We start from the raw sequence: 12,167 nt of genomic DNA, 5'->3' as shown, positions 1-12,167 counted from the left end.
CTCCACAAAGAAAAAGAATTAGCAATTAATATTAAAACTTTCTCTGGCAATCTAGAAGGTGGCTTAGCTGGTATAGCACAGGACTTGCATAGGTGAGTTCCCAGGGCTTGAGACAGGGCACCTAAAATGTCACAGATGAGCTCTGGCATCTTTCCCATAAAATAAAACTAATTTTTTTCTTTTTTTTTTAGATGTTTTAAATATTTATTTATTCGCTTTTGTTACCCTTGTTGTTTTATTGTTGTTGTCGTTGTTGGATAGGACAGAGAAAAATGAAGAGAGGAGGGGAAGACAGAGAGGGAGAGAGAAAGATAGACACCTGCAGACCTGCTTTACGGCTTGTGAAGCGACTTCCTGGGATCCTCATGCGGGTCCTTGCGCTTTGCACCACGTGTGCTTAACCCGCTGCGCTACCGCCCGACTCCCTAATAAATATTTTTTTTAATGTTTCCTGGAGAGTTGGAAGACAGCTTCACCAGGAAGAGGGCATGCTTTGCCATGAATGCATGCCACCCAGGTTCAAATCACAGCACCACATGAGAGTACTGTGGGGAGTGCCAAGACGAGGTCCTGTACTGTGGTATTTCTCTTTGTCTGAATGAAAAAAAAAGACGTATCAATTTTCTGACCTTACCATCGCCTGACAACCAGGGCTTGACTCATGTGTGTTTTCTGGCACAGTTTGAGCTTTAGGGGTTACAGGAATTACTTTATTCGGTAACTCAGAGGAGATGGGGGCGGAAGAGACGGGGGCGGGGCGGTGAGAGGAAAAGATCCTAAGAGGGAAAAGAGGATTGCTTCTGGGCTCATCGCAGCTTTCCTTGTCCACACGGCCTTTCCCCAGATCGGCCGACCCGGTTCCAGAGCCCTCAGCCCAGGACCCCCGGCCGGATCCCCCACGGGCAGGACGGGGGCGCGCAGGTGTGAGGCAACTTGCGGCCACCAGGGGGCGCGGGCGCCTCAGGTCCTAGCCCGATGGCGTCGCCTAGTCCTGGCAGGAAGAGGGCAGCCTGGTGGGGTGCAGGGGCCGCGACAGCCAGCGGAGAAGGGACCCCGCCTCAGCCTGGGGCTGCTGACCTCCCGCCACCGCCCGCCCTCCCATCCCCGCCACGGTGAGCAGGATGCTCGGGCGGGGTCGGAGGGCGCCGTCAGCTCCGCGCCACTTCGCGGCCCCGGGTGCAAGATGAAGCCGACTTGCGCGGGGAGCAGCGCCCGGGGCAGCGCGCCGGCTCCGCACGTGGCCCGGCGGCCGCGGAACAATGGCCGGAGGGGCCGTGGGAGCCGCGGAGCCGGGAGCCCAGCAGGCACGCGGGGCGCCGCAAGCCCCGCCCCTCCGGCTCCCTGACGACGCGGCCGGGCCGCGCAGCCCGCTCCCCGCCCCTCGGCGCCCTGCACCAGGCGGAGCCGCGGCCACAGCGCCGCCGTCCGCAGCCGCAGCCGCTCCCCTGCACCGTGGGGGCCGGGGCTGGGACCGGGGCGCCTGCCCGCCCTCCTCCTCCTCCAGCTGCTATGAGCCGGGGCAGTCCGGGGGACTGGGCCCCCCTCGAGCCCAACCCCGGACCCCCAGCGCCCCCGAACCCCTTCGTGCATGAGTTGCACCTCTCCCGCCTCCAGAGGGTCAAGGTAAGGTGTGGGCGGGGGGCGCCGGGAGAACTTGGGGGGTGGGCACCGGAGGCCTTAGGGAGCCCCGGCGGAGATGGGGACGCGGCTCGGGAAGGATGTGGCTGAGAGTCCCCGGGTTGCGCACGTGGGGGCGGGCGGGGGCGGGCGAGCGGCGCTGCAGGAGCCGCGGGGGAGGGCTGGGGGCGAGCTGGGAGGTGAGCGCCGGCAGTCTAGGTGAGGATGGAGGGCTGCCGGGGACCAAGGGCAGGGGAGACGGAGGAGGACGCTGCGGGCTGCGGGCTGCGGGCTGCATCCTGCGGGGGCCGGTGGGCTAGGATGGAATGGGAGGCTCCAGGAAGCCGGGGGTGGAGACGTGGGGGTGCTGCGTGCTCAAAGGGCAGAGCTTTCCGGGCCCGGAGGCTGTGTCCCCGTGCCCTTCCAACACCCCCTCTTCCCTTTCCTCCCCACCCCCCTCACTGCAGCACCTCCAGGAGGAGGAGGATGGGGGATAGAGAGGGTTGACTACAGGAAGTAGAGGGCTGCCCCAGCCTGGGGCAACTGGGAGGTGATGTGGGAGGGAAGTGTCCCAGCCTTGCCCTCCCTAGAGGCTAGCTCCTGGGGCTCGGTTTGTTTACCTGCTCCCTCCCCAAGGCAGCTGAGGAGGCTCCTGGCAACCCTTGCCTTGTGGAGAAGGGCGAGCTTTTTTCTTCTCTGTCTCCAGTACCAGGAGGGCAGAACTGGAGACAGCCCCACGCTGGGAGAGAGGGCCTTTCTGTGCTTCCCCCGCCATCTGTCTGTCTCCCAGGGGCCCAGAGTGGCAAGGCCCGTGCACCTGGTTTCTTTTAGGCACAGGAGCTATTTATGGAATGGGACATGGGGGAGGAGAAACTCCTTCCACCATGCTGTACATCAAACCCTTGTGCTGGGCACGCCTTTCACACGCCTGATCATTAAATCCTCTATAAGAGCCTTTCCAAGCGCTAGATGTCTCCTATGACATTGGTTTTACAAGTGCAGTGAGCAGGAGCTGAGACATAAAAGGGGAGCCCTCATTCTGCTCATCTTTTCTCCTCTGGCCCTTATGGGTATCTCCAGCCCACCTTGGCTACCATCCTTCTCCCTTGCTCCCGCTGCACCTGTCTCCTGATCTACCGGGAGCATGATGGCTCTCTGCTCCCCAGTCCTTAGAGGGCAGGGCATACCTAGCCCCAGTCCTGAAGAGGCGTTCTCCACCTCCCCGCCCCCCTGCAGTTCTGCCTCCTGGGGGCACTGCTGGCCCCCATCCGGGTGCTTCTGGCCTTCATCGTCCTCTTTCTCCTCTGGCCCTTTGCCTGGCTGCAAGTTGCTGGTCTCACTGAGGAGCAGCTTCAGGAACCAGTTTCAGGATGGAGAAAGTAAGTGGGGGCCAGCCCTCAGGCCCTCTTTGTCACTGCTTTTCCCTGCCATCACACCTTGAAAAGAAGGGGGTGGAAGGGTGTTCTGAAGCTCTCCTGCACAGCTGGGGTGAGTGAGGCATCAGGTTCCCAAGACCAGGTCTCAGGCACGGGGACATGTCTCACAGTGGACAGAGACTGTAGCCCCGTGAGCAAATAACTGAGGGCATAAGAGGGTTCTCTGCTTTTCTTTGCACCTGAGCTTAGGTGAGTGGGGCTTTGAGCCACGCCCCCACTGAACACTGAACACAGCCTTGTCTGCAGGACCATATGCCACAGTGGGGTGCTGGGCCTCAGCCGTCTGCTCTTCTTCCTACTGGGCTTCCTCCGAATTCGCGTTCGTGGCCAGCGGGCCTCACGCCTCCAAGCCCCTGTCTTGGTGGCTGCCCCCCACTCGACCTTCTTTGACCCTATCGTCCTGCTGCCCTGTGATCTTCCCAAGGTTGTGTCCCGTGCTGAAAACCTCTCTGTGCCTGTCATTGGAGGTGAGAAAGTTGTTGTTTTTTTTTTTTTCTTCTATTTATTTATATGGGAGATGAGAGAAAACCAGAGCATGTCCAAGAAGGATTCAGAGGACCTAGTGGGGGTTGTATTGTTATATGGGAAACTGGGGAATGTTATTCATGTACAAACTATTGTACTTACTGTTGAATGTAAACTCTGAGAATGAATTAATGTAAAACATTAATTCCCCAATAAAAAAAAATCAGGAATAAATAAATAAATAAATAAAAGTAATGACTAGCAACAACAACAACAAATGACTAACAGTGAGTTAAGATGAAACTATATTAGATTTTGTTAAACATTTAAAGTTGCATTAATGTTCTAGAAGCCTTAAGCAAAGCCAAGAAAAGCACATTAAAAATCTTCCAGACTGGCAGCTAGGAAGGTCGTACCATTGGTACAGCCTCTGGCCTGTGAGCGTGGGGTCCTGAGTTCCTCTTCTGCCCCTGACAGCGCATGTGCCAGAGTGATACTCTGGTTTTCTCTCTCATTACTAAATAAGTAAAGGAATCATTTCATTAAAAAAAAGAAAGAAAGAAAAGAAAAAGAAAAAAAGAAAACCAGAGCATAGAACATCACTCTGGCACATGTTGTGCCAGGTATTGAACTCAGGACCTTATGCATAAGAATCTAACTCTTTAGTCATCACCTGGGCTACTAATTTTTTTGTTGTTGTTGTTAAGATTTATTTACTTATTAATGAGAGACAGTGCTTCACTCAGGTCAATGGTGGTGCACCTAGTTAAGCACACATAGTACAAAGCGCAAGGATCCTGGTTTCACCTCCCTACCTGCAGGGGCAGTCATTTCACAAGTGGTGAAGCAGGTCTGCAAGTATATTTCTTTCTCCCTGTCTACCCTTTCTCTCTCAATTTTTCTCTGTCCTATCCAGTAAAATGGAAAACCGGCCACCAAGAACAGTAGGTTCGTAGTACCGGTACATGCAGTTCCAGGGACTGAACTCTGGACCTCATACTTGCAAGTCCACTCCTCTAACCGCTTTACCACCTCCTGGATCATGAGAGAGTTTGATACAAGGTTGAAGGAAAAGGTTGACCACTCTGAGAAAGAAAGAAAAGGGGAAGGTTGAAGAAAAGAACTGACCTCTAAGAGGACATGGGGGCATAAGGGATACTGGCTGACATTGGCAAATAGAATGCAAATTAATATCGTTTGTGAGTCTGCCTCATTTGATTCTGAGGGCAGGGGCTGAGAGAAGGTGGTGGAGAACTGGCCTTGTTTCTAAAAGAAACATACCATAGGGGACTGGGCAGTAGCTCATCGGGTTAAGCGTACATGGCAAGAAGCACAAGGACCAGCGTAAGGATCCCGGTTAGAGTCCCGGCTCCCACCTGCAGTGGGATCGCTTCATAAACCATGAAGCAGATCTGCAGGTATCTATTTTTCTCTCCCCTTCTGTCTTCCCATCCTCTCGATTTCTCTCTGCCCTATCCAATAACAACAATAAACAACAAGGGCAACAAAAAGGGGAAAAAATAGCTTCCAGGAGCAGTGGGTTCATAGTGCAGGCACCGAGCCCCAGCAATAACCCTGGAGACAAAAAATAAAAGAAGAAAGAAAGAAAGATACCATAATGGTAGGGACTCCTGGACAGATAACTGAGTTTCTGCTGCTGTAGCAAAAGGGTGAGGAAGGTGCCAATATTAACACTTCCAGGTAGGAACTGAGTGATGCCTCGTATCTTCTCAAACCCCAGCCCTTCTTCGCTTCAACCAAGCCATTCTAGTATCTCGCCATGACCCAGCTTCTCGGCGCAGAGTGGTAGAGGAGGTCAAAAGACGGGCTACCTCAGGAGGCAAGTGGCCCCAGGTGGGTATGGATCTCAAAACTGTCTCCTCATTTGCCATGCATGCTGCTCAGATTCAGGCCCCAGCAGCACATAAGAAGTATCATAGCAAAGGGGGAAGCTTCAGTGCTGTAGTGTCTTCCTTCTCTATATACAAATGAAAAAAGTAGCCCAGGGGACCGGGCAGTGGCGCACCAGGCTAAGCGTTCATAGTACAAAGCGCAAGGACCCGCTCAAGAATCCTGGTTTGAGCCCCCGGCTCCCCACCTGCAGGGGATCGCTTTACAAGTGGTGTCTATCTCCCTCTCTGTCTTCCTCTCCCCTCTCGATTTCTCTCTGTCCTATCCAAAATAAAAAATAAAACGGCGAGAGGAGCAATGGATTCATAGTGCAGGTACCGAACCCCAGCGATAACCCTGGAGGCAAAAAGGAAAAAAAAAGACCAGGCGTGAGCCCAGCTCCCAAAAATAAAAGCATTCTCTCCTCCCTTTGTATGTGCATTTGAAGAGGCTTCTTTCCTCTCCTGATCTCTGTGCCCCCCCCCCAACCCACCCCCAGGTACTATTTTTTCCTGAGGGCACCTGTTCCAACAAGAAGGCTTTGCTTAAGTTCAAACCAGGTAAATAAAGGGATGGTTGGTAGGCCACAGGAGTCCTACATTTGAAGAGGGAGTCTGCAATAACCCAGGACATGGGGGAGGGTGATGGAGATGAGGCACCTTGAAAAATCTCTGAAAGTCAGAGAGGATAGCTCAGATGAATGGAGCGAGACCTTATCTGAGAACTGTCCACTCCCCTAGCCACCTCTGTACACCAACCTTTCTCTGGGGGGCGGGGTGGGGTGGAAATGGGATTTAGGAGCCTTCATTGCGGGAGTGCCTGTGCAGCCTGTCCTCATTCGATACCCCAACAGCCTGGTGAGTCTTGTTGGGGGCGGGGGGTAGGTAGGCAGAAATCTGCCCTAAATAAGAATCAGTGGTGTGGCATGAGGGTGGGAGGTGGGCCGGGCCTCTGCTCAAAGGGGATTAGTCAGTTGGGGGGGGAAAAGGTATAATGTCCTTCCCTCACCCCTATTTCTTTCATAGGATACCACCAGCTGGGCATGGAGGGGCCCTGGAGTGTGAGTTGTGGTGTTCCTAGGGTGGGTATGGGTGGTAAGCAGGGGCCATCGGAGAATTCCTGGGGCCAGTTGGCTGCACACACTTTGCCAAACCTGAGCTCAAGCCCCTTGTCCCCACAAGCAGGAGTGGGAACTTCACAAATGGTGAAGCAGAGTTGCAGGTATCTCTTTCACTCTGTCCCCCCTCTCAGTGTCTCTTTGTCCTATCAAAGAAAGGGGGGAGGGAATGGCCAGCAGTAGCAGTGGCCACCTCCTGTACCTCTTCATCCCTGCAGTGCTGCTCTCCCCCTGTTGCCCAGCTGCTCTGACTAGGAGTTGATATCTATATCTGTAGGCAGAATCTTCCCACTCCCCTCCTTAGTTAGGTGCTGCTTTACACTGCTTTACGCTGAGGTCTCTCTTCTCTTAGACTCAAAGTTCTCTGGCTCACAGCCTCTCAGCCCTGCAGTATCGTGGATGTGGAGGTAAGGTTGCCATTACCCGGGTGAGAGGACAGACCTTCTGACCCCTGAAGTTTCAAAAAGAAAGGGGGGGGGATGGTGTGAAGGGGATCTGATTTGAGAATTGGGTTCGTGTTTCAGTTCCTCCCTGTGTACCACCCCAGTGCTGAGGAGAGCCGGGACCCCACCCTCTATGCCAACAATGTCCAGAAGATTATGGCACAGTGAGTATCCCACAAAGTACTTCCTGGAGCAAAGGTCCCATGGGTAGAATGTGAAGAGGAGCCTGAGGTTTTGAGGGGGGTTTTTTGTTTGCTTGTTTTATTTTTTTATATTTATTTATTTATTCCCTTTTGTTGTCCTTGTTGTTTATTATTGTAATGATTATTGATGTTGTTGTTGTTGGATAGGACAGAGAGAAATGGAAAGAGATGAGGAAGACAGAGGGGGAGAGAAAGACACCTGCAGACCTTGCTTCACCGCCTGTGAAGCAACTCCCCTGCAGGTGGGGAGCTGGGTGCTCGAACCGGAATCCTTCCGCCGGTTTGCGTCGCCTGTGCTTAACCCGCTGCACTACCGCCCAACTCCCAGTTTTGAGGTTTTAAGGACAGCAGGAGGGGCTATAGGAATGTGAAGACCAAGGAACCTGTGACAGAGAAAGCCTGATCACTCTCTGCTGCTTACAAACAAACCCAGTCAGATTCTTCTGCCTCTGTCCCCCTCCATTACATCCCTTTTCATCTTACAGGGCCCTGGGCATCCCAGCCACGGAATGTGAATTTGTAGGGAACTTGCCTGTGATTGTGGTGGGCCGACTGAAGGTAGCCTTCGAACCACGACTCTGGGAACTGGGGAAGGTGCTTCAGAAGGCTGGGTAAGTGACCTTGAAAATAAGGGTGGGCATTGTTACCTGTAGACCCGGGGACAAAGTAATGAGAGCAGACAGAAAGGAGGAAGGAGGACAGTGTTGTTTTGGTTTGGTTTAGTTTTTGTTTGTTTTCTAAGTGAAAAGAGAGGAACTTATTAAAAGATAATGGAGTCAAAAGTATGTATAATAACCCTGGTGGAAAAAAATAGGAAAGGCTCTCAAGGGTGAGATGTGAGTCATAGCATCTTAGAAAAACACCTGCTGAAGCTATGAGAAAGAGCTCCTGGGACTAGGTCAAAGTCCTGGGTAGTGTGCCCAGAAAGAAACTGAGTCAACTCAGGGGAAATAGCTCACATGGATAGTGTGCCGCTTGGCCACAAGTGAGACCCAAGTTTAAGCCCAGTCCACACCCCATTGAAGGAAGTTTCCGTGCTATGGCCTCTTTGACACTTTGCCTCTCTGTCTCTATCTTACAAGAGAAAATAAAAAGAAACTGAACTCTTCTCTGCATTCAATCCCCCTGTAGGCTGTCCCCTGGCTGTGTGGACACTGAGGCAGAGCCAGGCCGAAGCCGAATGATCAGCCAGGAAGAGTTTGCCCAGCAGCTCCAGCTCTCTGACCCCCAGACAGTGGCTGGTGCCTTTAGCTACTTCCAGCAGGTAAAGGAACCGGAGGACTGAGGACAAGGTGTAGAGCTCTTGATACTGTCTGCGTGGCCATGTCAGACCCACGGGATGGCCAGTTTAGAGTCTGTAATGGACATTCAAGCTGATATCATTTGGTGTCCCGTCTTCTAAAGTGGGGGATTAATTCTCATAGCATGTCCAGTGCATGGAAGAGCGAGTGATTTTTTTTTTTGTTGTTGTTGTTTTTTAATATTTATTTATCCCCTTTTGTTGCCCTTGTTTTTTTTTATTGTAGTTATTCTTAATGTCATTGTTGGATAGGACAGAGATAAATGGAGAGAGGAGGGGAAGACAGGGGAGAGAAAGATAGACACCTGCAGACCTGCTTCACTACTTGTGAAGCGACTCCCCTGTAGGTGGGGAGCCAGGGGCTTGAACCGGATCCATATGCTGGTCCTTGTGCTTTGTGCCACCTGTGCTTAACTTGCTGAGCTACCGCCCAACTCCCCAGAGCAAGTGTTTTAATCATTGTGGAGGGGAACAAGGAAGAAATCGTTGCTGAGGTTCATGAATTTCCAGAGCCAATTTAGAGACTGGCAGAAATGGGGTGGGCACAGGATCTTATGGACAGTGGGTGAGCATCTTTGGAGAAGAATCATGAAGGGAAGGTTGGAAGAGGTCAGTGGAATAGATTTAAAATAGTCACGTGTTTAAGATCCAGCAATATTTGCAGTGTCCGGATAGGTTTCTTTAAATATCCCATGGTTTCTCTGGGGGGTTCCTGAACTTTCTCAAGAATCTTGGCAAGCCATAAATTTCCTGGGACATAGCCAAGTTTTTGTGTCCAATTATAATAATCCCAGAAGATTTTCAATGTTTATAAACTATTGCCAGTGATTCTAAGAAGCTCTTTTTCATTCAAGATGCAGGCTCTGACTCTCCACATCTTCTGAAGGGTCAGAGTGACCAGATATGTTGTTGCTTTGGATGGATGCAGACTGTCCCTGAAGGAAGCTTCCTATTTAGCCTGTTAACAAAGCAGAACTAAATGCCTATCCACTATAGAAAGACATCCTCCAGGAGTTGGGCGGTAGCGTAGCGGGTTAAGCACACGTGGTGCAAAGCCAAGGACTGGCGGAAGGATCCCGGTTTGAGCCCCCGGCTTCCCACCTGCAGGGGAGTCCCTTCACAGGTGGTGAAGTAGGTCTGCAGGTGTCTATCTTTCTCTCCCCTCTCTGTCTTCCCCTCCACTCTCCAGTTCTCTCTGTCCTATCTAACAATAGCGACATCAATAGTAACTACAACAACGGCAACAAGATAAATAAAATTTTTTAAAAAAGAAAACAAAGACATCCTCCCTGGGGTTTTATTTTTGGTAAGAAATTATGATGGTGACCCCTTTTCAGTCTGCTAGACCAGTTCTCCCACAAAGACTGTCTGGAGAGAACTAGTTCTTCCTGTCGGGGGGGGGGGCAGTGATGCCCTCTTTGGTCTACCAGGATGGTAATTCCTGAGGAATTCTCTGAAATTCCCAGCAGTCCCAGAACAAGACAGTGTCATCTCGTGGCTTGAAGGTTCAACTTAAAGCAGTAACCTGAGAAGACTAGGGTCCCAGGGGGGTTCACAGTTCCAAGGGAAACTAACACAAGGGTGACCCTTAGCCCTTAGCCTGCTAAGAAGAGGGAAGACCAGGTGGTTACACTGCACATAGGACATAGATTAGGTCAATTCATGGCCCTGGTTCCTGTTTCACCCTCTAGGATGCCAAAGGTTTGGTAGACTTCCGAGATGTGGCTCTGGCATTGGCAGCGCTGGACAGGAGCAGGAGCCTGGAGGAGCTGACTCACCTGGCCTTTGAGGTATCATGGTTGGGAAGGACACACAGTGTCTGTCCTCACCCCACCTGATGGTCTGTGTGGGATGCGGTTTCAGTCACTTCTGGGGAGCAACTTGCCTATCCTGCACTGTCAAACTGCAGAGCCCCAGTGTCTCTGTATTGATGCCTAGCCAGGAACAAGAACTCAGCAGCTATTAAATCTGAGATTCTGCAGAAATGGCTCTGGGTGAGCGGCGTGGGATGATGGCACTAGGAGAAACTCTTGACTCCTACCCCTTTCTCTCCAAGCTCTTTGCCGAGGAGCAAGCAGAGGGGCCTGGCCGCCTGTTGTATAAAGACGGCTTCAGTACCATCCTGCACCTTCTACTGGGGTCCCCCCGCCCGGCTGCAGAGACTTTACATGCTGAGTTATGCCAGGAGGGACCCCACCAAGGCCTCTCCTTCCGTGAGTCACTGTTTCTTGGCCATGCAAAAGTGGGTGGTAGGGAGAAATGCACTGGTCTGGAGTTAAATGGGATCTGTTGACCCTGATGAGGAGCCTCTGATTGCTGAGGCTGGGAGTGATGCAGAAGGGCAGAGGTTCTGGAGAACCAGTTCTGGAGAGGTGCTGGGGTGCCCTCTTCTGGTCATTCTCAGATTGTTGTTCTCCCTCTCACTCTTGTTCCTTCAGGTCAGTTCCAGGACTTCTCCCTCCACGACCCGCTCCACTGGAAACTCTTCAGCACCTACCTGCGTCCCTCCCAGCTGCTGAGCACCTCTTCCCCAGGCAGTCCCTGTGCCCTGGCTAACGGGACTGTGCAAGCACCCAAACAGAAGGGCGACTGAGGGCCTTGACCTCCCTGCTTGCATCCAGACTCAGGGCGCCCTGGGCTCACCCTGGGCCTCCCTCATACCCATCTTCGCTCCTGCTTGATTGTTTTCGTTAGAGGTGTTTGTTTTCTTTTCTAAGTTGATTTTCATTTTTTCTTTTTTCTTTTTTTTTGTAAAAAAATATTTTATATATAAATATATATATATATATATCTATATCTATTTAAAAAATGAAGCCCGGACACATTGGTGATCTCATTAGATGGGAAGGAGAGGGACTTGCAGGCTGCCTTTTGGGGAATCCCATTGGTTGCCAAGGTCAGTTCTCTTGGCCACAGTTGGGTGGAGCATCCCATAGAGTTGAACAGGACTCTCTCAATTCATATAAATCATGCAAATATCACATCCTCTGTTGTTGTCAGTGAGATGGACAACCAGAGCATCACTCTGGCATATGTGGTAGCAGGGATTCAACTTAGAACCTCATGCTTGAGAGTTCAATGCCTTATCTGCTCAGCCACTTCCCAAGGCTGCTGTACATGCACGTTTTAATGGGTCTTCTCATGTATTTCTTTTCAGCCTATTACCTTTTGTTCTGTCCTTATTAGAGATTAAAAAATAGCTAACTGCCATTCCATATTTAACACTCTTCCTGAGGTCAATCCCCTCCTCCTGAGTAGGGGGGAGCGGAGCTTTGTCAGTAAGAGCCAAGCCTCTTCCTTGCACCTCACCACCCACACCAAGTTTTCTGCTGTGGGATGAGGTTGAGAGCATCTATGCTTTTTCTCTCCAACTTGGAGGAAGGATGAAGTTCCAGTGATGGCAAAGTAAATAAACAGTAAGTCCCACAGCTGCAATGGGAAATAAGGAAAGAAAGACAGATTCCCCCTAGAGACCTTGGACAGTACCTGTCCAGATTCTGAGAGGGTGTTTTTTTGTTTGTTTGTTTGTTTGTTGGGGGGTGAGGGTGGGGGAGTTAGACTTCATGACTTCAAGGCTTAGGTCCCATCTCCAGCACCACCACAGACAGTGCTCTGGTGAAAAGAGGATGGGGGGGAGGTTTATCTGGACTGAAAAGATGACAGGATGTACTGAGGGTCCCCCTGCACTCTAATGCT

At 51.6% G+C, this 12,167-nt stretch overlaps 1 protein-coding gene across 1 annotated transcript; it reads left to right on the top strand.

Annotated features, from left to right (window-relative positions):
• Positions 1-959: 959 nt before the first annotated feature.
• LPCAT4 (lysophosphatidylcholine acyltransferase 4) lies at positions 960-11,267 on the top strand. Its single transcript, XM_007521671.3, has 14 exons — positions 960-1,623; positions 2,854-2,996; positions 3,300-3,520; positions 5,260-5,372; positions 5,908-5,968; positions 6,207-6,265; positions 6,434-6,468; positions 6,878-6,932; positions 7,050-7,132; positions 7,657-7,782; positions 8,303-8,435; positions 10,163-10,261; positions 10,528-10,684; positions 10,910-11,267. The coding sequence occupies exons 1-14, from the start codon at positions 1,510-1,512 to the stop codon at positions 11,062-11,064; spliced, it is 1,554 nt and encodes a 517-aa protein (XP_007521733.1). The 5' UTR covers positions 960-1,509; the 3' UTR covers positions 11,065-11,267.
• The last annotated feature ends 900 nt before the right edge of the window (positions 11,268-12,167 follow it).

This window comes from Erinaceus europaeus, chromosome 16 (genome assembly GCF_950295315.1).
Source record: "Erinaceus europaeus chromosome 16, mEriEur2.1, whole genome shotgun sequence".
NCBI lineage: Eukaryota > Metazoa > Chordata > Mammalia > Eulipotyphla > Erinaceidae > Erinaceus > Erinaceus europaeus.
This window is presented reverse-complemented; position numbering and strand designations above follow the sequence as displayed.